At 41.0% G+C, this 25,242-nt stretch overlaps 1 protein-coding gene across 1 annotated transcript in view; it reads left to right on the forward strand.

The window, feature by feature from the left end:
• SPECC1 (sperm antigen with calponin homology and coiled-coil domains 1) overlaps positions 1-25,242 on the forward strand; it is a 79,319-nt gene extending 54,077 nt beyond the window's left edge. Inside the window, exons 8-15 of the mRNA XM_084299367.1 lie at positions 510-655; positions 863-963; positions 1,949-2,030; positions 5,881-6,031; positions 6,743-6,845; positions 22,845-22,961; positions 24,268-24,327; positions 25,123-25,242. Coding sequence (XP_084155493.1) covers positions 510-655; positions 863-963; positions 1,949-2,030; positions 5,881-6,031; positions 6,743-6,845; positions 22,845-22,961; positions 24,268-24,327; positions 25,123-25,212 — 850 coding nt within the window. The 3' untranslated portion in view covers positions 25,213-25,242. The remainder of the gene's footprint in view (positions 1-509; positions 656-862; positions 964-1,948; positions 2,031-5,880; positions 6,032-6,742; positions 6,846-22,844; positions 22,962-24,267; positions 24,328-25,122) is intronic.

The raw sequence follows: 25,242 nt of genomic DNA on the forward strand, positions 1-25,242 counted from the left end.
TGGCTCTTAGCTGAACCCTGTCCAGCTAATTATTTTACTTTCAATTATGGTATTTTAACTGCTAACAATTACGCCAGCAGTGGTCACACCAATTAAAAACACAGTGTAAAATAACATTTTTCTGTTTGGTTATTTTCCTCATTAGTCAACTGAGGACCATGTTAGGCCCTTGGCCCTTGTGCTGTATTGAAGGCCCATCTTAGGCGATTATTAGTGATTACTCCTAAGTCTCATGAAACTCCTTTTATTCCATGATAATCTTCCATCCTGTGACATGATGGGGAATGGAGATGATATGGTTAATAACACAAGAAATTTAAGACTCAATGATTTTAACATCTGCTAGGCACTCCGAAACAGGAGCACGAACATGGCAGTAGTGGGTACACGTTCTGGGCGTTAAAATTAACAATGTGCATCGTTGGATTTGCCTTACTACATATAAAGACCTTTAATCTCTGCTTGCACTTCCTGTTGCCACTGACTTTGATCTGCTTTCTGCTTTGCAGGCTGACAGCCGAAGAGGTAGAATCTATAGAGGCAGATACAAGCAACCGCTGGCAAGGAGTCTGCATTAACAGAGCATCTCCCACACCATCAGAATCTGCAGCCACTGTGAAATCGCTAATAAAATCATTTGACTTAGGATGTTCAGGTACAGCGTATTTTGTAGTAAACCTTTTTTGGGGGAGTGAGTAGGTAATTTCTGCTGTCTTGTGATGCAATTGCTTAGTGCAAATTCTCTGTCAGTGCTTGGTTCAGGACTGTCCATGGAATGTCACTACATCGTTGGTTCACTGTTTTAATGAGAGGAAGATGGTTGGTTTTGAAATGCAATTGTTTCCATGTTTTTCTCTTACAGGTAGCACTGGACAAAATATCTCAGTTCACAAGGTCCCCAGGAGCCCTCTAAGTGGAATTCCAGTGAGGACAGCCCCCGCAGCTGCTGTTTCCCCCATGCAGGTGAAAGGAACACTTTCCATCGTCGCAGTTTTAAAATGGGTAGATGCTGTATTTGCATGACACTGCTTCAGCATGCCAACATACATATGTTGACAAGGGGAAAAGGAAACTCATCTGTTTATTTGCTGTGAGACATCAAATGCTATAGTACTAACAAAAAGGATCAAAGTGAGTTTGCATTTGACCTCAGTTTAGAGTTTTCAGTGGACGGATATGAACTCTTTGGAATACAATTCTGAACTTTAATCACTGTTAACCAGAAAATAGGTTTCAATAATTGGTAGTGAGTTATGAGAAACATCAGCCTAAGCTAGGCATGTGAGTTGACAAGTTTCAAAGATGTATGTTATCCAGTGAGTTCATACAGTGCTGACTGAAGAGCTCTTATGGTTTGATTTTTTTCCCTTCATGGAGCTGTTGTGGAATATAGTACTTCCTATGATTCACTGAATCAATTAACTTTCTGTAAGCAATTTTCAATCTTTGGTATAGTGTTGTTGGAAATGCTGTGTGTTAGCACATTTCATTCAAAGAATCAGCAAAGGATTAAAGAAGGGTATTAAACTGAGGTCTGAGAACTTTCTGTGAATGCATGGGTGGGTATTAATGCTGGAAACTTGGGCTGAGAATCCTGGCATATGATCCAGGGTGCTGTGGACAGAGACACAGTTAGGAACAGACATTCTTACTTTGGGTTGGAGACACTCGTACTAGATTATGTTTGGCAAGAGAAAAACATGCAAATAAGAATGTGAAATAATTCACGAACTGATCTCTTGCCACCTAAAAATATTGGCTCTTTGTCCTTTTGTTTTTCACCACCCTTTATCCAGCTCTAGGTGCAAGCAGATACCTTGTAGAAAGCTTCCTGTATTCCTAAACCTGCTTTGTGATCTTGAGATAGCAGAAGCATCTCTTCTTTTTGCTTGCCTGTTTAAGTGTGATGTCTTGTATTTTTTAATCCTTTTGTACATTTGTTTCACAGAGACATTCTGTTTATAACAACACGAAGCCAGCCAGCAAAGGAGTTGCCAAGCACGCAGAACTTTCAGACCTTCCTCTTTCAGGTAAATTGCAGTAAATGTACAAATGCTGCCTCTTTTTGCCAGCAAAATCTTATCATTAAATGTTGGTCTCTCTGGGCCGTTTTTGCTCTTTGCCTACGGTCAAAGGAAACGTGAAGAAGTGTCTTTTGTATCTCTATTTTAGAGAGCTTTTTAATTTTGACATGTTTCCATCTTGAGCGTAGCCTTAGAAAATTATTAAAAAAAAAAAAAAAAAAAAAAGGTGATACAATATGGTTTGCCAACACAAACTTGCCTTCTTTATTTCAAAGTATCCGTGGCACCTCTTTAATCCGTGCCATGGAGCTGAAATGGACTGATTTTTTTTTTCAACATATATGTATCTGGAATAAACCCAAGGCACTGTCTTCTGGGGGCCTGTTTGTTTTTAAATTGGGCTTCATTTGAAATACATGAAACATTTCAGATACAGATGCAACTGTTTTAGGAGCAGTCTTATTTGGGCTTGAAGCAGTTTGTTTTGTAAGTTCTCAGGAGAGGCATTTGTTTTTCTTTCACACTTTGCTTTTGTTCTCTTGTCATTTAATATTCTTTTCTACCAGTGTTTGTTTCCCTTTTCTCCAGGGCCCTTTATTTTGCTTATCTAGTCCTGAATGTAGTTATTGCATTGGAATCAAAGCTAGTACCAATAGATTATTTAATTTTTAAGGACAGATGAAGTATTATATTCATGTAGTCAGGCCTCAGTGAAACTGGAGGCAGTTTCTGCAATAGTTTGTTAGCACAGGAGAGAAATTAGAACCTGCCCACCTTTTAAACTCTTCAAATAATCTGCTAAAATGCCCCTTCCAGAATTCAGAAGTGAAGAGATACTGGATCTGAACAGTAAAACTGTTTATAAGGTGGATGGCAACATAAATAACCATTAATCTTGTCTGTGCTACCAGTTTCTACTGCAAGAGTAAATGATAAGAAAACAGAAGTTATTAGTGGAACAGACAGGTTCCTTATACGTGTCAACTGATTTCCAGAAAATGTCTTGCAGGAGAGTGTATTCTGATCCTAAACAGAACACAAAACCATTTTAGTCTCTACCAATTTACTGTACAGTGAAGTAATCTGTCAGCTGTAATATAATGCTTTTCCCTAATAATAAGTATCCCAGTTCAGGCTGTGGATAATTGCTGTTATTACCCATAGACAATTGTTCCATGAAAATCTGTTTAAATCAACAGATATTTTATTAGCCATTGTATGCTAAAAATTTATGGTCACTTATCTAACAAGTTCCTGCATCTACCACTTCACTCTGTACCTGGGTCTGATTTAGTTCCAGTAATCCATAGCAAATGCTTACTCACTATAAAATTGTAATAGCTCTGGTTCCAATCTAAATAATCCTAGAAGGCAGTTGATTCAAGTCCTATGCAAACAAGACTGAATTAAAAAATATCCCCAAGGAAATTCAGAGTGAAGTAGTCTCCATAATAATAATCTTCTGGCTGATTCCATCTGACTGGTATCATAGCAGGGTTCTGTGATGTCCTTAATCTGACCCAAATGCTATATTATTGCAGAGGGGAGCGGATTACTTCACAGAGGGAGCAGGTTTTTGACCATGATCTTTTCAGTTAGAATCATAGGTTTACTGGTTTTGTTCTGGAGTGTCTGGGAGCCAGAAATAAGTCAGAGGAAGTACATTACTCATGCAAGAGAGACTCAAGGTACAAGGCTGGATACTGTTACTTGCACCATTTTGGCACTACTGTATAAGTCAAGCCAGTAGCCAAAATGTTTCTTTAAATAGTGCAAACAGATTGTGCTAACAGGATATGATGTTCCTTAATCATTATCTCATTTCTTTTTCCAAATGGCTCCTAATATACCCTCGTCTGCACCCTCCTTTCTTTGCAGTTACACAGCACTGTACTTCCAATAGCTTTTATTCCTGTCTGGGAGCCTTCCTTATCCTTCTCTTGTACCACACATGAATGCGTTCTGAATGATTGGCACAGCACTTCCTAATTGCACCATGCCATTAGCCAAGTCCAATTATGTTAATGACAATTTAACAGTGCGCTTTTTTTGCCACCCTTACAGGCTAGTGAGAAACCTACATTCTTCTTCATAATGTTCAGATTTTGCCTATTGATATGCCCTTTGTTGTACATCTGTTTCTCTAAACAAAATATTTTTAAATTTAAAAAACCAAGAATAATTCATTGAATGCCTGTCTGACTGGCGTGGCTATTAAAATTTGAGATAACTGGGAGAAGCAGTTGGCAGTTCTCCATCAACTCAACCTAAAGAGGAGCTAGAAGAGACATATGCATGTGGACCGTACAGTGGAAAACCACCAAAAGGCATAAAATCAGATTTTCTGTATTGCCTTCAAATGGCAAAGGTGTAATATATCCAAATACACATACACACAGACATGTGGAGTTACTTCTTCTAAATAAGCTCAGCTGTTTGGGAGGAGAGGGCCTCCCTTTTCAGGGAGGTAAATGAGATCTAGGGTTTCTGTTCTGCATTTTGTAGTGTGCAGTATTTTAAAGCATTATCCTGGTGCTATTTCTTGTTACAAATTTATGATGTACATGAAGAAGGGACAGGGGAATGGAGGGAAGGATGATCCTGACTGAACAAGGTATATGCAAATACAACAAAGATCTGCCAACAGCCAGGTTTCGTGGAATAAAACAGTGCCAGGACTGGATTCTGTCCTTTTCCATCAATATGACTTAATAGATAGGAACTTAGCGGCCTCCGCTGCTGTGGAAAGAAGGTGCAGTAATGCCTATAGCTCTGAGCAGCTATAAATGCTGTTAGTCTAATGACTTGCAGGAGCCAAAGCAAGGGCAGCTGCACACCTATGGTTACCACGCTCCATTTGGAAGGATGTGCTTGTCTGGCAACTGCTGATACACCCCAGCTGAAAAGAAATCTAGGATTGATTCACTGATACTATCCTTTGCTGAAGCTAAGAAGGAATTCATATGTTTAGGAGATGTGACATTATTTAATTATTAACATAGGGAAGTAGCTGAAAAGAAAGACAAAGTTAAATGTTCTGCATTCAATTAATTTCTGATACCTCATAATGTGCTGCTCATAGATCCTGGCTTGTTGACAGTCTGTCTACAGAGAAAAAATGGACAACTCTGTTATTCATCACTCGGTTGTAATTGATGTGCATGGGGAAATAATTTGATTTCTATGATCTCTGGCTTCTGTTCAAAAACGTATCAACATTGGGTTCCATGGCTACTAATTCTGTTGATTTTTTAAAATATACACACACATAAATATATATACTGTAAAACCAATATGTAATATTTAAAAATACTTAATATATGTCATAATAATACAGATGCATCTGCTGTGAATATATTGGGACTTCCCAAAGTCATTTTAGATAGGATGCCAATCACCATGTGATAATAAATGCCTTTTACTGCTGGGTTGTATTTAGAAGACAAGAGGTCGTCTTGTTACATGAATATTAGTGGCAGGAAAAGAAATTATTATACTAGGGCTGGTCAGTCATCTGGTGAAGATATCTGGTGATCAGCTTTTGAACCTTTAAGTCTGTGGATTTTGGTATTTCCCCTCATTCACCTGAGGCCCCTACCCCCCAGCAGGAGTATCAATCACAGGAAACCAGGCAGTCTGTATTGTTGAAATCATCAAAGCCATTCCTTGTTATGATCACCTCTAATCTGCTCAAGGTTTCCTAGCCCCATGTGTGTTTAATGAACAAATGAGTACATTTGTTTAGAATCAAAACAACAGACTACATATTGTGTGCTGGGTGGCAGAACAGTGATTAATCGAATTCCTCAGACTGCAAACTGACAGCTTTTTTTTTTTTCCTTTTTAATTCCCACAGACCTTCTGAAGGGGAGAAATGACGAGCTGAAACCAGACCATTACCTCCGTAAAAGCCCCTCCCTGGAATCCCTGAGCAAACCCCCTATGGCCTTCAGCAGCAGAATGCTTACCTCAAACTCCAGCAGCTTGAAACCCCAAAGCAAACTCAGGTACAAGCTAAGTTTCCTGGGAAAAACAGCGCATTGGAAAGATTGACAGCATTACCTAGCACCAAGATGAATGTTTCAATCCAGTGGATTCTTGTCTCCAGTAGAAAGTCTGCTGGCTGCTCTATCTGATTCTGAATTACCAGGCTGTGTAAACTATACCAGAGCCAAATATCAAAATTCAGGCTATAATAACCACAGTTATCTGTAAGATGAGCAAGTGTGACAAAACGAGGATACTAAGCTTTCAGGAGTCACTCAGTTGTATGTCAAAATCCCATCATTATCTTGCTGTAGCTTTGCACGTTATGGTGAGTTAAAAAACTAAAAGCTTTGAGGTCTAGGAGAAAGCCAGACACATCATTTTCCTCTGGTCTCCACCATTATTCACAGAAGTAAACGTTGTAGGGTGAAGGCAGTGTGGGTGTTTTGACAGATGGCCTTTAACTGTACTCTAGGCCTTAATTGCAATACAGATTCCAGATATTTCAGTTAATTCAAGAACTCATTTTGCAGCAGCTCAATTGGATGTGAATTTATTGTTACAGATTCTTTAGACAGAAGTTGTGCTCTGAAAGCTGTTACAGTTTGGTTTCCATTTAGGTTCTGTATGCCATCTTGGTTTGTCATATGGATATTATTTACACACTGGAAGAAAAAAAAATGAGATTTCAAACATATTTGTCTTCTTCTCCCTTACGCCCCCCGGATTAGTGTGGAGAGAAAGGACCCATTGGCAGCCCTTGCCCGGGAGTATGGTGGTTCGAAGAGGAACGCTCTGTTGAAATGGTGCCAAAAGAAGACAGAGGGCTACCAGGTACATTTTTACTTTCCTCTAGAGAACAGTTCCATCATTTTCTTACACACATTCAGTAAGCAATGTCACTTCAGAAAAATGTATTCAGTCTGCTGCTTTTTACATGTTTACTTCTGTTTGGGTGTTTTCTATGCTCTTCCTTCAGATTTCTTTAACACTGCAGACCCCAATATTACATTGTCGTAAGTAATTCACATGCAAAAGCTGAAGTATTTGCAGCATCAAAGGTCACTGATGGTGAGAAACAGTGTATATGAATGGTGTCTTCAATTTGGTATCAATTTTTGAAATGACACTAACGTTTTTGTATAGGTTGTGTGTTATTATGGGTGTTTTCTTTTTGGTAATTTCTGTAAAACTAAATAAATATTTCTATGTGTGGCCTTGCCCAAACTGCAAGTTAGGGTCCTGCTCTTTCTAATCTACAGAAGTTTCACTGAATTTTACAAAACAAGTTTTGACTGCTTGAGAACTTGTGATTTCTTTATGTAGTGATTTTCCACTGCTGAACAGGCATAATAATTTCTCCAGTTATTGTACGGCCATTGCTGTGCTCATAAAGCTCTTGCTGGTGTTTGTATACAGTTGAGTTAGACCTTGGACTCTGCTTGTAACTGAGCTGTAGAAGGCAGTTACAGGCAACAGTCCATCCTGTGATATATGCTGGGTGTGCAGGATAGTCTTAGTTTGATATAATGTTGAGATTTTTTTTTCTTAAGAATAATATTGTTTGTTACTTAGAGCAGAAGACAAAAGCAGTTATCACCACATGATATGCACCCTGGAGCAAGTCTTTAATAAAAGCAGAGCCCATCTTTTAAAGTAAATAATAACATTTTTTTTTCTTCACAACTAGCTCTTTATGAAGCATTAGCTGCAGCGCACAGGAGTTTGGAAGAAAAGACAGTAGCTTTCTCTTTAAATAAGCTCATCTCTGAAAGTGTGAGTTGTTTCTTAGCACATAGCACACATTCATGTGCACATGAATGACTTGCACAAACTTTACAGAATGACAAGTACCAGAGAAAGCTCCTGCCTTTAGACACACCTTAGAAGCAGTAAAGCCAGGGTTAGATTTTAGCCTCCAATTGTGCGATACTGCATAGAAGGCTCTAGTGCTGTCCTGTGAAGTTACGTCTTCAACTCTGTTGAATTCATATTTACTTGTATCTCATCTTCTAAAATTCTCCTGGTTTTGGATTAGAAGTTATCTGGGGAGAGGGGAAGGGGTGGGGACACATGACACATTTCCATCCAGTCCTCAGAAAATGATTGGCAAAATACAACTTTTCCAAGTCTAACTTTTGTTAGGCCAGAAAGCCCAACCCCTGAGTAAGACTTTCTCCTGCCCTTTTTTGTTTTAAATGTCATACATAGGAACTTCCTCCACTTCTTTTAAAATAGCCTGACTCATCTGGGGTCACTGTTGGAAGTGTTCTCTGGGAGGCAGCCTGTAGTAGTTACGTGTGTCTGATTACACCCAGGTAGGACTGAAGGTACTGCTTTTAGAAATTACTGTGCTGCTTGCAGACATAAAGGCCTGCCCTGATGCGGGAGGTACCAGACTGGTGACAAGTATTCCCTCTGTGATAGAAAAGAGAAGGAGTTTTGTTTTTCTATCCTGAACCCAAGTAGTGGAGCTAACAGTGTATCGGATAGCAGGCCACCCAGGAGGTATGCAAGCAGCCCGGGTCTATTTGTTTTTCCTTTTAGTATTAGTCTCTGGAGGAAAGCATGTCCCTGGCTCAGAGGACAATAGAAATCTTTGCTTTATATATGGCTGTTGGAATGCTGTTACTACTAACATGACTGTCCAGCTGATATTTCAGAAAAAGCTTTGTCATTTTGGTTCCTGCTCTGCTGAGGCTCTTGTTCGGTTGAAAGCCATCCTCTGTCGTTAGTCTAAAGCAGCAGAATGAACGCTCAGCAGTTTTCAGAAAGAGCAGGGACAGCACTGACAAACACTCTGTAGGCCAGGAGAAGCTGAGGAGTTCAGCCTGTGGGGTGTGTGTGTGTTTGGGGGGGGTTATTGTCTAGAGTGTTAAGATCTCAGAGTAGAAATTAAAATCAGATGTATCGAAGGACAAACAATGTCTTGATTTATGGTGAGAGTCTTGCCTCTCTATCCTCATAGCTTCGTTTAGAGGCACTATCTCTTGGACAGTCTTCCTCAGATTCTTGTTCCCATCGTGCTCGCTGTGGTGCATTCACGGACTCTTCGTGAACTAGCTTTCCCCTGACCCTTGCACCCTTACGATAAGGCTGATGTTGAGCTCCACAGGGAGGAAAGAGCATCATCCTCCTTCCTGCCTTAGCCACTGCACTGGTGGGAATGAAGTAATGAGCTCCAGCAAGCAGAACCCTGATGACGTGCATCACTTATTTTTCATACATAAGACCCCCATCTGTGAGGCATCATCTGCAGATCCCAGCATACTGCTATGTTCTTTCTGACATGAAGCTCAGAACCACAAGTAGTTTGGGAAGCAAACTATTTTCAGCTCAGTGACGCAGTGGAATGAGAGAAAATAAGACTTGATGCTTGGCTGCCTAGCTTCTTATTTTCGGTATCGCAGAGTGCAGCCTTGGAGGTTTAATATAAGTCTGTCTGTGAGCTGAAGAGGAGGAGGGGGATTCCTTTCTGTTTAAATTAGGCAGAAACCTGATTTCATTAAACGATATGAACAAAACGGATTAGAATAACTGATTCTCTCGGTAGCAGCTACTGCCTGTGTCCCACATCCCCTGAGGAAAGCTGGATTAGTGACCTAGGAGAGTATCTGGGGATAAGACCTAGGGACCAATGCACAAGGCTACACTTTTCAAATGCTTTAATCCATGCAAGGCTTATGCTATAGATAGAAATTCACATTTACTGCTCCTGGCATATATCCTTACACTGACTACAGGGGAACATTCCCTGGCTTTTTACTTCAGTGTGGTGTTGCCTGGGAGGCAATCTCGTAAAACAAGAGAGGGACACTGGAGGGAGTTGAGAGAAGTGCAACAGAAATGAATGTTGGCCTGGAGGGTTTGATTTGTTTTTTTTTTTAAATAAAGAAATTGCATGAGTTTACAGTAACTGAGGGGAAACATTAAAGCGTCTACGCGTCTCTAATCTGCTATGTCATTTCTAAGATCCCTATTTAAACAGTGATTTAATATCAAAAGGTTATGAACACTAAGGAGAAAGTAATATTTTAGAAAATGGAGAAAGAAGTACGAGAATTGAGGTAAAGCTGTTACTGATAAACTGAAGTTCAGTTTAATGACTTAGAGGAAAAAAATATGGAAGTGAGATCTCAAACTATGGTATGTTCTAGCATATGATTTCAGTTGTCAGGTTTCAATGCCTAGATCGATGTTTTCTGGCATTTTGGGCATCAATTTTGAATAACTGTTCAGGGGAAGTGCAAAAAAATCACTGCATCAAAAAGAATTGCCGTGAAATAAGGCTTTGGGCTTAGTGGCTTTTTGCAACACTTCCTTGAGGAAAATCTCCAGCTTGAAAAACAAACAAGCAAACAAAATAAACCCAACTCAATCTGAAGTATGGTTGCCTATAAGAAATGTACACTGCCACATCTCTTTTGCTAAACATGCATAGACTGTTCGTCCTGCCTCTCTGAATTTGTTGACATCATGCTATGTAATGTAAGGTGGTGAGGTGACCAGACTTGAGAACTGCTTTTGTGGCTCTGCAGCTCAATTACCACAAGTCCTTTAAACCACAAAGCCTGCTGAGAGTAAGTTATTTATGTTAAAATAGCTTTTTCTCTGTTGTCTTGTGTTTTTTTTTTCCTCATCTATTAAAAAAGATTATACATCATAGCAACAGTGTGAAGTAGAAATTTGGTGCCTCTTTTCTAATAGGCTCTGTTCCCATGAGTCATAACTCCTGGAAGCTGCTGAGAGTCATTCTTGTTGCATTATCACCTTCCATAATCATATCATTAGTGACTGTAGTGTCATTTAAGTGCTCTGGTTCTTTTTGCTCTCTGTGGAGACCACTTGTCAAGGGGCCAAACCTCTCTAGATTAAATCTATTGCTATCCACAGAAGTATTGTGAAAACAGGGAACATCAAGAGGCACTTAACCCGTGATCGTTAAAATTTAGGATTATTATTTCTGCCACATACCCTCTTCAGAGACGAGATGGAATTGCTACCATGTTAATGAAGATGGCTTGCTTAAAAGAACTGTTTTTGCATTTTTTTCCAACTACTACACATCTATCCTATGGCACAGAGGAAAAGAGAATTTGAGACTGAGTCTTTTTTCCAACGTACCATCATGTTTGTTCCTTTTATCAAGTTACACTTGGTTTAACAGGACCCATTTGGGATCCACTTCTTGAAGAACCACCATCTTTTATACTGAATCTGTCTGTGTGGTTGTTTGAGGAAGAAATGCAAAGTAGGAGATAAGAAATGCTGTAGAACTGACAAGGGGGAAATAGTAGCTATACCTCCAAAGATTTTTGTATCATATATTCCCTACCCGTGCATACGAGCCATTGCTTTATGACTGTGACAGTCTGAGTCCGTCTTCTCATGGATGGAGGCAGTGCTTCCCATTATCACTGACACCGACAGCAGAAGGCTGACAAATTGGTATCGGTGGTCTTGGTTTCCACAGGAAACTTGGTTTCCACAGCCTCAGATCAGATTTGACACCATCTGGAGGAATCCCAACAGCACACAGTAAGTACTAGGTAGCATGATCTCTACCTAGCTCTCACATCATACATGTACAAGCAGCTCCTGGAGACAATAATTCCTTTTCATTATTCTGCATTAAAATACTCGAGCAACTATGAGCAAAGCTAGAAGAGACTTTTGTTTCCCTGTTGTATTTGGTGTCACTTACCTCTGTAGCAGGTCCCAGGAACACTGTGCAGTATTAGGAAGTATTCTTAGGAGTGCATTAGAACTATTTTTAGGGCAATAATCTCCAACATATATTGTTTAGTCTGAATTAGTAAAGTACTAAAATCTGTACCCTCAGTCATTCTGAATATTTGTCTGGAAAGTTATGAATTGTTTTTTCATGCTTCCTTTTCTTAAGACACTGTTAGTATTAGGGCTCTGATGAAATATCCTGATGCTGTCGGCAATACTTGAGCCTTAGTCTTTGCTGAATATATTAATAAAAGTGCCTTTCCTATGTAGTGCCTCAGCGAACTATTCAAAAAGAAGAAAAATATCTGCCCTGAAGTGTTCCAGTTATTATGGCTATTCCAGCCCTGAGAGACAGCAATTGGAAACAAATTACTTCCAAACATAACCTGAAAGTCATGAAATGTAATTCTGAGTGCTCTGGCTACTAGAAGCATAAAACTGGTATATCAGACCTTGTAGAAATGGCAGCGTCTGCACGATACTATATTCTTCTTGTAGCAAGGATGCAAAAGCTTAGGGAGAAAAATAAAGGCTGTGTCAGTATTTGTTGTTTGTCAAGTAATCTAGTGGCTTGGCAGCAGATATAATATAAAGCTTTTTACCCTTTTGTATTCAATTTAAACTCGGAATAATACTAGCTTTATGTTTATGAATTTGTGGCTTTCTTTTTCTCACAGGAATTCACATTCCTTTTCAGTTGTGCGCTGGATAGTGTTTCCACCATATCGCCTTTGTTCTTGAGCCCTACTCCGTGGTATTATCCCCTGCTTCTTCCCATGTTTTTTTGATTCATTTGGTGACTGGATGACATCCAGCACACATTAAGTATCGCCCGAAGATGTACAAAAGCAGATAGGCTGATGAGGATCTAACGTGTTCCCTTTGGTCTCATGGACATAGGGCCAACACTCCCACGTCAGGGAGGATGCTGCTGCTTGGCCCACCAGCCAGGGTGCCGGTTCCTTGGCTGCTGGTGCAGCAAGCAGGCGGGTTCAGGGGCTGCGTGTTGTGGAGTCCTGCTGTATAACAGCTCCACAAGCTCTGTCATGGCCAGTTGTAGATTAACATGTCTGTGTTTGACAGTTTCTTCCTTATTCTGGAAACCAAGGGTTATATTTAGAAGCAAGAAGCCCATCATTTCTTTGTACGCCATTAGGGTGAGTAGATGACTATCTTCTTAAGCAACTGCTGTCTCAATCATTTTTTTTAAGTCTAGACTGAGCACTTTGCCTCACTTCAGCTTTGCATTGTCTTGGACCATAGAAAGGGAACAGACACTATTGCAAATGCTACTGCTGTCCTCAGGTTTGGTGCTCAGGCTGGCAGTGCTAGTAAAGAATCAAAGAACCGAATGGAACAAAAACCAGAACCAATCCTCTCAACCTCTGAACCTGGGCAGAATGTAATTCCTGGGACTTGCCTCACGAAACAATCAGATCAGATGTATCCGTTGACGCTAACATAATGAATGGAGCTTAGTTTTACAGCCTTGAGAATCCTGGTACAGCTGCATACTGTCCAAAATGTGATCAGAAAGAACCCAGTTGTTTAATCAGAAGATGTGCCTGTGGATGTGGTAGTGATTCTCTTACCCTTTTCTACCTCACTTTCTGTGTTTGTGTCAACAAGTAGCATAGAACTGCTTCAGTGTGTTCCCAAATTGTATCAGCTTCTCTCTCTCACAGCAGCATTACCACCTTTCTATTCAAGTATTTGACTAGTCATGAGAACTCGATAAGCTGTGGCATTCCATAATTCAGCAGTAACACAGAGGAGTGGACGCAGAAGTTATCTGGCCACCTTTCCAAGCCAGATCTTTCCAGCAACGGGGACAGGAGGTAAATCCATCTGCTGTTACACACTATTTGTGTGCTCTGGAAAGGCTGGGTTCCCAGAGTGCTCTCATCTTCTCTACTGACGATCAGCAGTAAAACAAATAACTCCCAATTTGTGTAATATGGCTGAGGAAAGATACTGAACAAAACCCCTCCAGATGTAAACGGCAGCCATCTATGCATTCTGGACAGCATTCAGGGAGGAGTCATCCTCTTCTGGGGAAGAGTGGGAAGATTTACATTCTGCCACACCAACCTGTGTGCTGGCGATTAGAAGCTAATGGCCAGGGCCTGCTGAGTAAACAGAAAAAATCTGGCTGTCTTAATATTTACAAATGCCATTAACGCTTCAAAATTCTTCTCTGGTGGACGGTGACATTTTCTAAAGTACCATACACCAGCGTATCTGCTCTGGTAGGAGAGCCTGCGTACGCTTGTAAATAGCATTGCACCCACATTGCTTAAAGGATTTTGACATTTAGAAGTGGAACATATGTGCAATGGGGTTTTACCAGAAAGTTATTTTTGTATTCTGTGTATTTCTGAGAACTGGGTAAAATTTCTGTCTCTTTGAGTTTCTCTGATTTTTGCAGAAAAATTTTTAGTTCACTTCAAAGAGACTTTTCCTATCTATGCAGTGATCAGAGGGAGTCTTGGTAAAAGCCACTGAGATAGGAGGGGCTGCCCTGTCTTCAAATAAAAATTGACAAGAAGGTGATTAGGAATTTTGCTCTCAAGGCTGTTTTGGACCACCTCTGTGACCCTGGCTGTTTTGCGTAATGCCATTACATTGATTTCCTTGGCTGTTAAAATATAGATCATCTTATCTCAGTGGCTGATGATGAGTTTCAGTAAGATTTGGAAAGATACCCTGATAAAAGGGTAATACTGAGAATTTTAATTACTGAAAATACACATTTGAAATTTCAAGATATTCCCAATTCTTTTCCAGCATCATTTTTTTTCTTCTTCTAAATAAAAACACTTACAGTCCAGTGGGCACACGCAGTTTCTCTGTGCCTCAGCTGAAGCCAGGGTTGGGTCTGGAAAATAAATGTAGCAGCTAAATCATGGCATGTTGGGAGTAATCAGTTTAATTTCTAATGTGCAAGTCTCCTTCACAGAGTTGCCAATTCATAAACGTGCTTCTTCAGCATAGCCAACTAACTTGAGGCAAGTTCTACCTTTTTCACGCAAGGGGCTTTATCCTGTAAATGAATACAAGTCTTTTGATTGGAGGGATAAATTAAATGCCCATGCAGCTCTCTCATGCGTAACTCTCTATCCTGCTGGGTAATTTTAAAAATAGCATTTACATTCTATCCATCCCAAAGTCCAAGACGCTTCCCTCGTGTTGCCTGGATGCAATGACAATCAGGGAAAACACTGAATTGATTGGTCACCAGCTGGAACAGCTCCAAACTATGAATTTAACTGGGAGAGCGCTGAGCCCTGCTGCCTCTTCCGTGAGTATTCTTTGCTGTTGAGACCTCTCCCTAAGTTTTCCCCATCCTTTGCCGTGAGCCTGCCTTCCTCTGCAGCTTATCCCTCTTCCCAGGAATTCCAGGACGTGTTTAAGCTCTGAGCTATCCCCACAGATAATTAGAAATAACTGTGGGAGCTGTCGCTGTGGTCATTAGCGATTCTGTGCCAGGGCTCCAGGCAGGAAGTAGCTAAGTGCCTCCCTCTGCTCCCTCCCTTCTTCCCCAGAATATCTGTGTGGTCCTCGGAGCTGTGCTGCTGCATCTTCCCTCATGCAAAAATAAGAAGTCGTCAACGATTTGAAGGGATTGTGACATGAGGAGAACCAGCTAATTCCTGGCCTCGCTGTGGCACCCACCTCTGCCTCTCCAGACATAACGAACATGTTTTGTCCAACTCGCTGAACGGGACAGCAGTGTCAGTTACAAAAGTACCACCCACACTTGATAGATATCTCTTGGAACCATTGTTTCACCCCTGAAATGGCCCAGAGATGTTTATAAAGTTGGTTTTGCTTATGCTAGCTCTCATTTGGTCCTGTATATTTATGTATTAAAAAGCTTGCTCACTGTGAGCTCAGCATTAGCCTCTCTCTCTGCCCCCCCTCCTTAGAAGCTGGGGTGCAAAGTGATATTAAAGGCCCCAAATGAGAAATATGTACAAAACCCTACTTTACTAGCTACTAGAGAGATCTTTGAAGTAGGTGACTTTTAGTAATGAGAATGTTTTCATAGGGTAATTAGTATTCAAAAGAGCTTGTGCTGTTTGCTAGGAAAAGTTCACATGCATTGTGTGTGTTACGAGCACAGTGCCAGCACTGTCTCTCAAGCTTTTCCCTGATTTATCGGAATCTGTTCTCGTTTTTAAAAGTTGGTCTTTATATATATATTCCAATACCAAAAAAAAATGTGGACAAAGTATGGTGAAATATTTACCCGTCCACACAGTGCTGGGAGCAACAGACCTGCTGGCCATGAACAGACGCTGCTTGGCTTATTAAGGCAGTTACTTGTATGTATAGTTACAGTGATGATTTCCATGTCAGTAGCAACTGTATTTTGCCTTGCAAGCAAAGGAAATGGGAGGTCACATAATTACATTATCACATATTACCATAAATATCTCCCGTTTGGTACCACTTCCTTTTTTTTATTCTTACGACAATTTTAGTTATAGCAGCACCACATCTCTTGCAATCAAAATGACGGAACCAAGGTGCCTTGCAGAGGTCATGGACCTCTTCAGTACCTCAGGAAGGAAACGCTGAGCTTGAAGAGCACGCGGATTATTTTATAATAAGCTTTACAGTCTACTCTAAATGATGTTTCTAAGACAACTCATGTCAGATTAGGTTGTTTTGAGTGCAGAGGTTTAGAGAGCTTCATGTTACCTGTTCTTGCCAGTCTGCCCCAACTAGGAAAGGTAAGGAAGAACATGGGACGTGCCTGACTTTCAGGTATCTTCTGAGAACTCTGTCTTTTGAGAGACTGAAATAGTTGGGAGCAGAAAAATCTGTGTGGAGTGCATGACAATAAGCTTGTTAAATGTCCTCTTTAAATGTCCCTGCTCCCTGTGACTGTTCAGGTCAAGTGATGCTTCTGCCAAAAAAAAGAAATGTCACGAACTCAGTTTCATGTTAGCCTTGGCTATGCTAAAAAGGCTCATTAATTCACACTTGCTAAAGCAAATGATAAGCAGTAAAGCTGAAGCAACATGCAGCAACAACCAGCAGTGAAGAAAGGAGTGAAGAGAACCTAGGAATGTGGCAGGAAATGGGGTTTCTTATAAAAAGGAAGGTACTAGATGGGATAACCTTTAAAGAGCTGACACCACTTCCTTATTTCATTGTGCTGTGATTATGCAATTTAACAGCATTTTTACGTGGCGTTTTCTGTTATCTGGAGCTACGTTGTTTCATCCATGTATAATCAATAAGATGCATGACGCTGTCTGGCAGAAGTGTTAGAAATACGGATGGTGGGGATAGAAGCACAAAATTTCAAAGAGAGGTTAAAAACAATCGTTATGGAGACTGCAGCTGCCCAAACCATTTGAACTGGGGATATTAATATAGCCTGGAGGATAGAAGGTCATTTGGCTTCCTTCCCAATCTTGGCTAGCCACTTAATCTCTATACAATAAACAGTATTGCTGTTCCACAAATTATTCTGGATTTATTTTTTTTTTAAATCAAGAGACATTAGTTTATTTTGTCTGCCATTTCAGAGAAAAAGGTTTGTAAGCGAATTCGGAAAGTTTCCTGGTAATAGATTGGCTAAATGTGATATGCAAATCGCTTTAGACTTGACGCTACCCATTGAAAATAGCTGAGTGCAATTGTCCAAGTCATCTGGGTGCACCCTGTAATTACGCAAGAATCCAGGCAGTCGTTAATTTCAGGCATTCATGCCTTTCATCCATCTTAACTGGACCCAACCACACTTCTAATTCACCCACATTTCCAGCAGATTGCCCAAATGCTTCATATCTTTGGCGGAGCATTTCAGATGAACTGGAGTGTTTTGTTTGCTCAGGTTAGGTCGTGCTAACGGGACCCCTTCTTCTCTTGTGTTACTTCCTAGGAAGGATTTACCACTTGCCCAGCCAGAGCTCGCAGTTTACATGCTTCCTCTGCTAGAACCTCTCTGGCTGTGGCCCACCAACACGTCCCCCACCAATTAGGGTGTGATGAACCCAAATGAGATTAGCAGTTTCACACGGCTATTGTTGTAGATGGATGGGTGGAGGTACTCCTGGGGAGTTGCCTTTCAAGGTACCTCGATCAGATTTTACGCTAGAAAGGTCAGCGTTCAGCTTTGCAGAGATGTAGCTCGTGAAAGAGGTTCCTGTCCAGACACCTGTGTCTAAATATAACCACTAAAAACCGCTGAAGTGTAAGGCTTCTGCTCTGTGCGGAACATGTGGGTCTTAAAGCTTAAAAACTTGAAGCTGAGCTGGTTTCAGGGAGCTGCTCTTAAAAACAAGGCAATTCCCTTTGGTTCTCCTTATGCTGTATATTCTGCTTATTCTATTATTCTCTATATGTATTTTAACTAGTTCTCTCTTCACTGTTAAAGTTCCTATTCTCTGTGGCCTGAAACCCAACGATGAGCCACTCCAGCGTGTTCCCAGCGTGCTGCCCTGTAGCAGTGACTCTGAGAGGCACTCTGTGTGCTGGGGAGGGAGGGGGAGAATGATGCTAAGGGTGTAGTTACTGCAGGCTTTCTTCCACAGAGCTCCTTCCAGCCTGGCTTCAAGCTGACTCATGTCTGTAATTTATAATTCTGGGTCTTACAAGAGAAAATTACGACTCAGAGAGCCGCTGCTGCAGGCGCAGGAACGTCTGCCGAGCAGGAAGATCTGGGGTCGGTGTTTTAACGAAGAGCCCGCGATGTCGTTGTTGCTTTGTGCTGAAGGCTCGGAGTCAAAGATCTAGCGAAATCTAACGGGGTGGTTGTTTTTTCCTCGGGTAAACAAGAAGTTGTTTTTAGTGAGAACAGATCACACGGATTTCCCTGTGGGCCTTCACCGCGGTGCTCTCAGCGCTGTTATCTGCAAGCAAAGGTCCTGTTCCTGGGGAGGGGGCTGAGGTTAATGACTTGCAGGTGTTCAGTGTCTTTTTAGACTGGGCCTGTCACTAATGTTATAGATAATGTATTTGCTCTCTAAATAACATGGATTATTATTATTTTTAACTTTGCTTAATGTCGGATACTTTACTATGCATAGAAAGGAACCATACAAGTACTCCGGTACTTTCAGACAGCTGAAACGTTGTACTCTCAAATCTTTCCACACTCCTTTTTGCTACTCCACAGGGCACGCAAAAATTCTTATGTCATCTTTCTATGACAACCACACCTCTTGTGGCCTGCAGTGAGACTTTCACATTCTTCACAGGTTTTCAACACCTAAAACATGACTTTCATAGGAACACCGCAGAAGACCCAGGTCCGGTGCTGCGTAACACGGGTATGGTGTGTCTGCTCCAAAAGATTCTGTAACCCTGAGTGGTGCAGACTTGAGCTGCTCAGCACCCTTGGCCCATGGGTCAGGAGTTGATCTCTGGTGTAAATGCCTTTAGCAGTGTGAAGCCACTGATGGCATGCTAAGGACTGGGACGCTGGTGACACCAGATATGCTATGGCCATAAGGTGGCAAATTTTTCATCCTGACTTCTGAGCACTATAACTCAATCCGTAGCACCTGTTCCATTTTCCTGTTTCTTCCTGCATTCATTCTGTGCACACTGTGATGTTGCATCTTCTTCCTAACGTGTTCTGTCCTACAAGGTTTAACTTTTAGGTCTATCATGAGAAGCCACGTGCATTTTTTCAGAGCTTGGAGTAGGATTTCTGCTGTAGGATTTCACACGGAGTGAGAAAGAAATCACCAGGCTCTCCATCCTGCGGTTTGGAAGTGTACATTAACAACCACCATGTACACAAATAGCTCTTGCATATCCATGGGTTGTGTGCTGAGGAGTAGAGAGGTGTGGCAGAAACGCTGGGATGGGTTCCGCTGCCAAAATAATCAGGAGTAGTGAATAGTTTCCAAGGTGTTTGTTCCCTAAATTGTTTTCCTTTTTTTAATGGCTTCAGTGGAGCCAGTGATGATCTGAGAAATCGTTTGAGTTAATGCCTTTCGGTGTGGTGTAGTGGGGGGGGTATTGCAAATAAAGCTTCAGTGTAGCCAAACACCAAAGATCACTTTTCATTTGCCATATCCTTATATCCCAAAATGAAAAGTAGTTAACACAGAATCAAAGGTGGAATGCCAGAGGGGCATGTATGAAATGGAAATACTTTTGTATAGGGGAAAAAACACAACTCACTGATGCTTTTTGGATGTGAGAATGGCAATGAGGTACTTTTGGTTATGCCTAAGTGTGTATTGTTGTGTTATTAACTGAACAGCTGAGCTGAGCCTTCAGATACTCATTTTGACTCTGCATTTACATTTATTTTGGCTTTTCATTTAGGACAAAAATTCAGATTTGTGTTCATTTTCCCATACCGCTTTGCCGTAGATTTCATCCGTGGTTTAAATGTTGTCAGCAGAACCCGATCTTTGTTCTCTTGCTTGTTTGTAAGACACAGATCCAAGAATTACTGAAGATAACTGGCTGGACAATGCTGTTGGAGACATGAGGATTTTTGGACCTCGTTCTCATTTTACTGCTGATTTTAGCACTTCTCTAGGTATTGTTACATGGGAAGAGGAGAGAGGTTTTAGGTATAGTTAAGACCACAAGGATGTGTAAAATTATCAAGCTGATGGTGAAGTACTGTAGGGTGGAGCAGCTTTGTATGCTATGTCTCATCATAGCATCACGAAAATGAGGATGGGATGTAACGTTCCCACACAAACCTGATATCTTTTTATTTATTTGTTCCTGCCTCTATGGCCTTTGGCAGAGCGAGTTAAAACTCCTCCATTTTCATTTTTATTATACGGTATAAAATCAGAATATTGGCATTTGCTGATAGGCGATTTGCTATTAAAATTTATTGCCCTCAGTAAATTCAACACTTCGGTGATGTGGCTGTCAATTCTTTCTCACCAGCTGAAGATTGATAAACAGTAAGTCACTTTTTTAATCTGAAACGTGACTTCCTGGTGCAAATTTATGGCTCAGGCCAAGACGGTGTTCAGAGTAAAATACTTTTTTCTTGTGATGGTATTCAAGTACTTTTATCTCCACTGACGGATGTTTAGAGCCTAAAATGCAGGGTGGTGCTAGCACAGTGCAGCCATGACCCCTGCTCGTGGCCTGTTTTCTAACCTCGTTATATTTGTCAGTTTATTACAGCCAGAATATTTTACCCTGAAATATTCTGTACTTTTTCAGCTTGAGTCCTATTTTATTGTAGACATTTATTACTAATCTGAGATCCTGGCTGGCCGGACAAAGTCCACATTGGACAACCAGTCAATGAGGCATGAGTGAAGAGCATGTGCTGAAACACTTCCTGCCTGGCTTTTAGTGCACCTGCATGAGATTTGGTACCAGATGCAGCAAAAGCTTTTGGGGAATCTTGAAAGAAACTGGAAAATAGCTAAATAAAGGAGGTTAAGTGGCAGAGGGAGAGCTGAAATGCAGCACCCTGAAGGTACAGCTAACGAGTGGTGTGAGGGCAGCTCCATCCCTGCCACAGCACGAGGGACGGTGCGGTACTGTCGTGTCCTGGAGCCGTCTGTGCTCTGCAGCGAGCATTTGGAGCTGTTGCGATTCCAGCCACTGCCCCTTAGTTTGGTGTTTTGTTTTTAGCCGGTATTTGGAACTAGAGCACCAAAGCGTAGCCACAAAAAAGCCTGAGCATGCTGGCATGGCTACATCCGTGTGTACGGGGAAGGCAGAAGGCTCACTTCTCTTTCACAGAACCAGAGCTGGGCCACAAGTGCATGCCGAACCACAGCTCGGCCTCACAGCATCCCTGTGGAGAGCCCTGGCTGCAGTCTGTATCCCCGTGCTCTTTGTATTTTAACGTGTTCTTTTTAGATTGGCTGACTTTGAAACATCCCTTTCTGTTCCTGTCATCACTCTAATCCACCTACCAACTATATCATGTTTTGAACCTCACTCTAGCCAGTAAATAATTTAAAAATCCTTCAGTTTTCTTGAGTAGGAAAACTGGATTTTCTCTGTACACCTGCATGCACCCTTGCAGTGAGTTTGGGGACTAGCAAAGAATCCCACCATCTGGTGACAAGGGAAGAGAAGACGTTTTTGACCATTTAAACTTGCAGTTAAATTCTGTATCTCAAACTTCCCTTTCTTTATCTGCTTTTTTTTTTTTTTTTTTTTTAAGTTCTGCGTGATGTGCAAATGAAAGATGCTGCATTGATGAGCAATAGGAGAATGCAAACATGCATTCATGCAAGTGACTGTGCAAATCAGGCACGTATGCCCAGCTCTTGGAAAGCTGCCCGTTCAGCTGTTGGTGTTGCCAAGTTTAAGCCTCCCTGTCGTACAAATAAGTGCATTATTTAGGTCTTGAGTACTAGGTTTTTACCAGTCCAATTTGGCTTTTGGTAAGGGGCTGGATCAGGTCATAAATGTTGATTACACATTCTCTTTAAAACACGTAATCTGCTGTGTAGTATCAGAAAGGTAACACTGGTCAAATACACAAAATTACAGAATGGTTGAAGTCAGAAAGGACCTCTGGAGGTCATCTGGTCCTACCCATGTGCTTGAGCAGGGATACCTAGAGCAGGTTGTCCAGGCCCATGTCTGGATGGCACTTGAAGCAGATTACACTACCACATTGTTCTGCAAGTCCATCCCTCAGACGTGCTAAGACAAGGCAGCATGGAAATGATTAGAAAATACCATTTTTAAGTATCAATTGCTTTGTTCTAAGTGCTGGAGGAATTGTATTTCTGCTGTGCTGTGATTGAAAGGGAGCAGATAAAATCCTTTCTCTTGCCAGCAAAGGAGAGCTGCAGGTGCAGCATGTGCTGCACATGTGTTTCTCACCATCTAGAAGGCATTGGAGAGCATCTCCCCGTTTGGGGCCTAGTGTGAAAAACATTTGACTTCTTAATAATCCCTTGTCCAGGATTTTGAAACTTTCCATACTACTTGGTGTCTTTTTACTTGCCATGAAAAGAAGGGGAGAATGGAAAATTTAAACCTATGTTCCTTTAATACTGCTGAGTTTTCATTCCATGATTGCATAAAAACTGGTGTTTGCAGGTTTGTGCTTTTTGTTTTGGTTTTGGTTTTTGTCATGTATCACTATTCAGGACTGTGGTTTGTGTTTTCCTCTTTCAGAATATTGATATTACCAACTTCAGCAGCAGCTGGAGTGATGGGCTCGCCTTCTGTGCTCTGCTGCACACGTATTTGCCTGCACATATTCCTTACCAGGAGCTCAACAGCCAGGATAAAGTAAGTTTCAGTATACCTTTTCCTGAACAACCTGTGGAATTCACAGTGAACGTTATCCATTTTGATGAGCATGTGGTACAGATGCAGTGCTGCAAGATCTTGGTATTGATTCATTCAGAACAAAAAGGTGGAAACAGGAAGAGGCGAGTGCCTTTTAAGAACTCAGCAAGCAGACTGGATTAAAAGGGAAGGAAACCAACAGTGAGCTTCTAGAGAGAAATGCACGGACTATTGAATAGAGAGTCTGAGTCTAGTGACTGCTGCATATCAATATCAAGACAGCATCGCTTTTGAAAGGCTGCATCAGATGTTTCCTACTGCTCTGACTGTCCTAAGAACACGGCTTTCTGGGGGTGGCTTCATTTCCTCTTTAACAAATACCACAGGCAGAGGAGTAGTGAAAGACTTGACTCACTGTCTATATTGATGCTACAGGTTCTTCAGTCAGGTTTCAGTTTCGATGTATGACAACCAATGGCTTACCAATCAAACTTAATAAGTCTAATTTTGTGATGATTTTAGATCTGCCTTGCATTTCTTTTTGAGGTAGGCAGCACAAATTCAAGTGCTGGTTCACTTGGTAGACAGGTCATTTATTGAACTACTTGGACAGAAAAGTCAAACCATGTCAGTACATTCAGGTAGGTTACTAAGAACCTCACAAACAGGTGAAAACTATTTACTGGTTTTACTTCAGACAGTTAGTATCTATTACAATATTAATTATGCCGTGTATGGGAATGCTGTGTTATGCTATGTATAGGAATGCCTCATATATTAGTTAGCACCTCTCACTCGTGATAAAGACAAGCTCAGAGTGGCTGTGGGTTTTTGCCCCGTTTAGTTCATTTCACAAGAACCTATTTGTGAAAAGCAGGACTGTAGCTTGGGAAAAGTGGATGAGCTGTTCAAGGACAAAGAGGTTCTTTGTAAGTATACCTCACTAATACAAAAAAAAAAAAAAAAAAAAAAAAGTGGGGGAATGCCATAGTCACAGAAAAAAAAAATATTTTGAGTTTGGCAGCTTCTTAAGGAAATCATTCTGAAAAGAATTTGTGAACTATGACAAAACACGCTTAGAACCCTGAGCTTTAGTTGGACAGAAGATTTATTGCACCTCATGTTCCTAGCTTTTCTTAACCTAGGACCTAGATCTAGCTGTTTGTCTATGTGAAAATATAGAATCTAGTGTTCTTCAGTTTTGAAATACACCTGCTCATTTAAACTCCTTGATTAGCCAGATGCAAGATAGGATTCAGGAATCATACTTTGATAACCTTTTTGAACCTTTGTTTTATTTTTACAGAAGAGGAATCTGCTGTTAGCATTTCAAGCTGCTGAAAGTGTAGGCATCAAACCCAGCCTGGTGAGTAACCTATGATAAACAAGGGAGGAATTGTTGCCTGCACCATTCCAAAACCTTTGTTGTCACGTGTCCAGTCAGTCAAATTGCCCTGAAATGTTCATGTGGTCCTAGGGAAGGCCTGCACCATCATCTCTGAAACTTCACACTGTTCTGAGAACTTCCAGCAGATTAAATTTGTAGAATCATAAAATTGATATAATTTGAAGTAACCTCTGGAGATCATCTGGTATTGAAATGACAGTATCGATTATGTCTTCCCCTCGGAAGCTTATTCTAGAAGATGACTCCTGTTTTCATGGGCAGAGCCCTATATCTGCCTGTTAGATCATTTTTTTTTTCCCTTTTGTTTTAGTGTTTTAAGAAACAGAAGGATAATTTTCTTGTTAAGCTGTTTAAAAAACATTTGCTGAAATCGACAGTATGGCAAGAAATATAAGATTAATATGAAGGAGGAAATATTACAGGGTTCATGAGCTAAATTACAGAACCAAAGACATGCAAAGAAGCAGTAATTTAAATAAAATGAAATTACATAGAAAATTAATCTTTGATTACAGATGGAAGAGGTCTTTTCAGGATGTACACTACATATGGTCGTTTAACTCGTGTTTGTTCTTTGGCATGAGTTTTACAATTGCAGTAGGCCAGTAGATTGCTCCTGTGGGCCTCTATATTGTATGTGGCTTTAAGATGCTCTGGTGTGGAAGCAGCAGTGTTCAATAACCACAGCTGCTCAGAAGACCAAGTGATACAGTGGTGGTGCCTGACTAAATCTCGACAATTTCTCCTATGCAGGAGCTCAGTGAGATGATGTACACAGACCGGCCAGACTGGCAGAGCGTGATGCAGTACGTCGCCCAGATTTACAAGTACTTTGAGACCTGAGACACACAGCAAGAGGTGGACAGAAGTGGG

The sequence above is a fragment of the Netta rufina genome (genome assembly GCF_964035555.1).
Source record: "Netta rufina genome assembly, chromosome: 21".
NCBI lineage: Eukaryota > Metazoa > Chordata > Aves > Anseriformes > Anatidae > Netta > Netta rufina.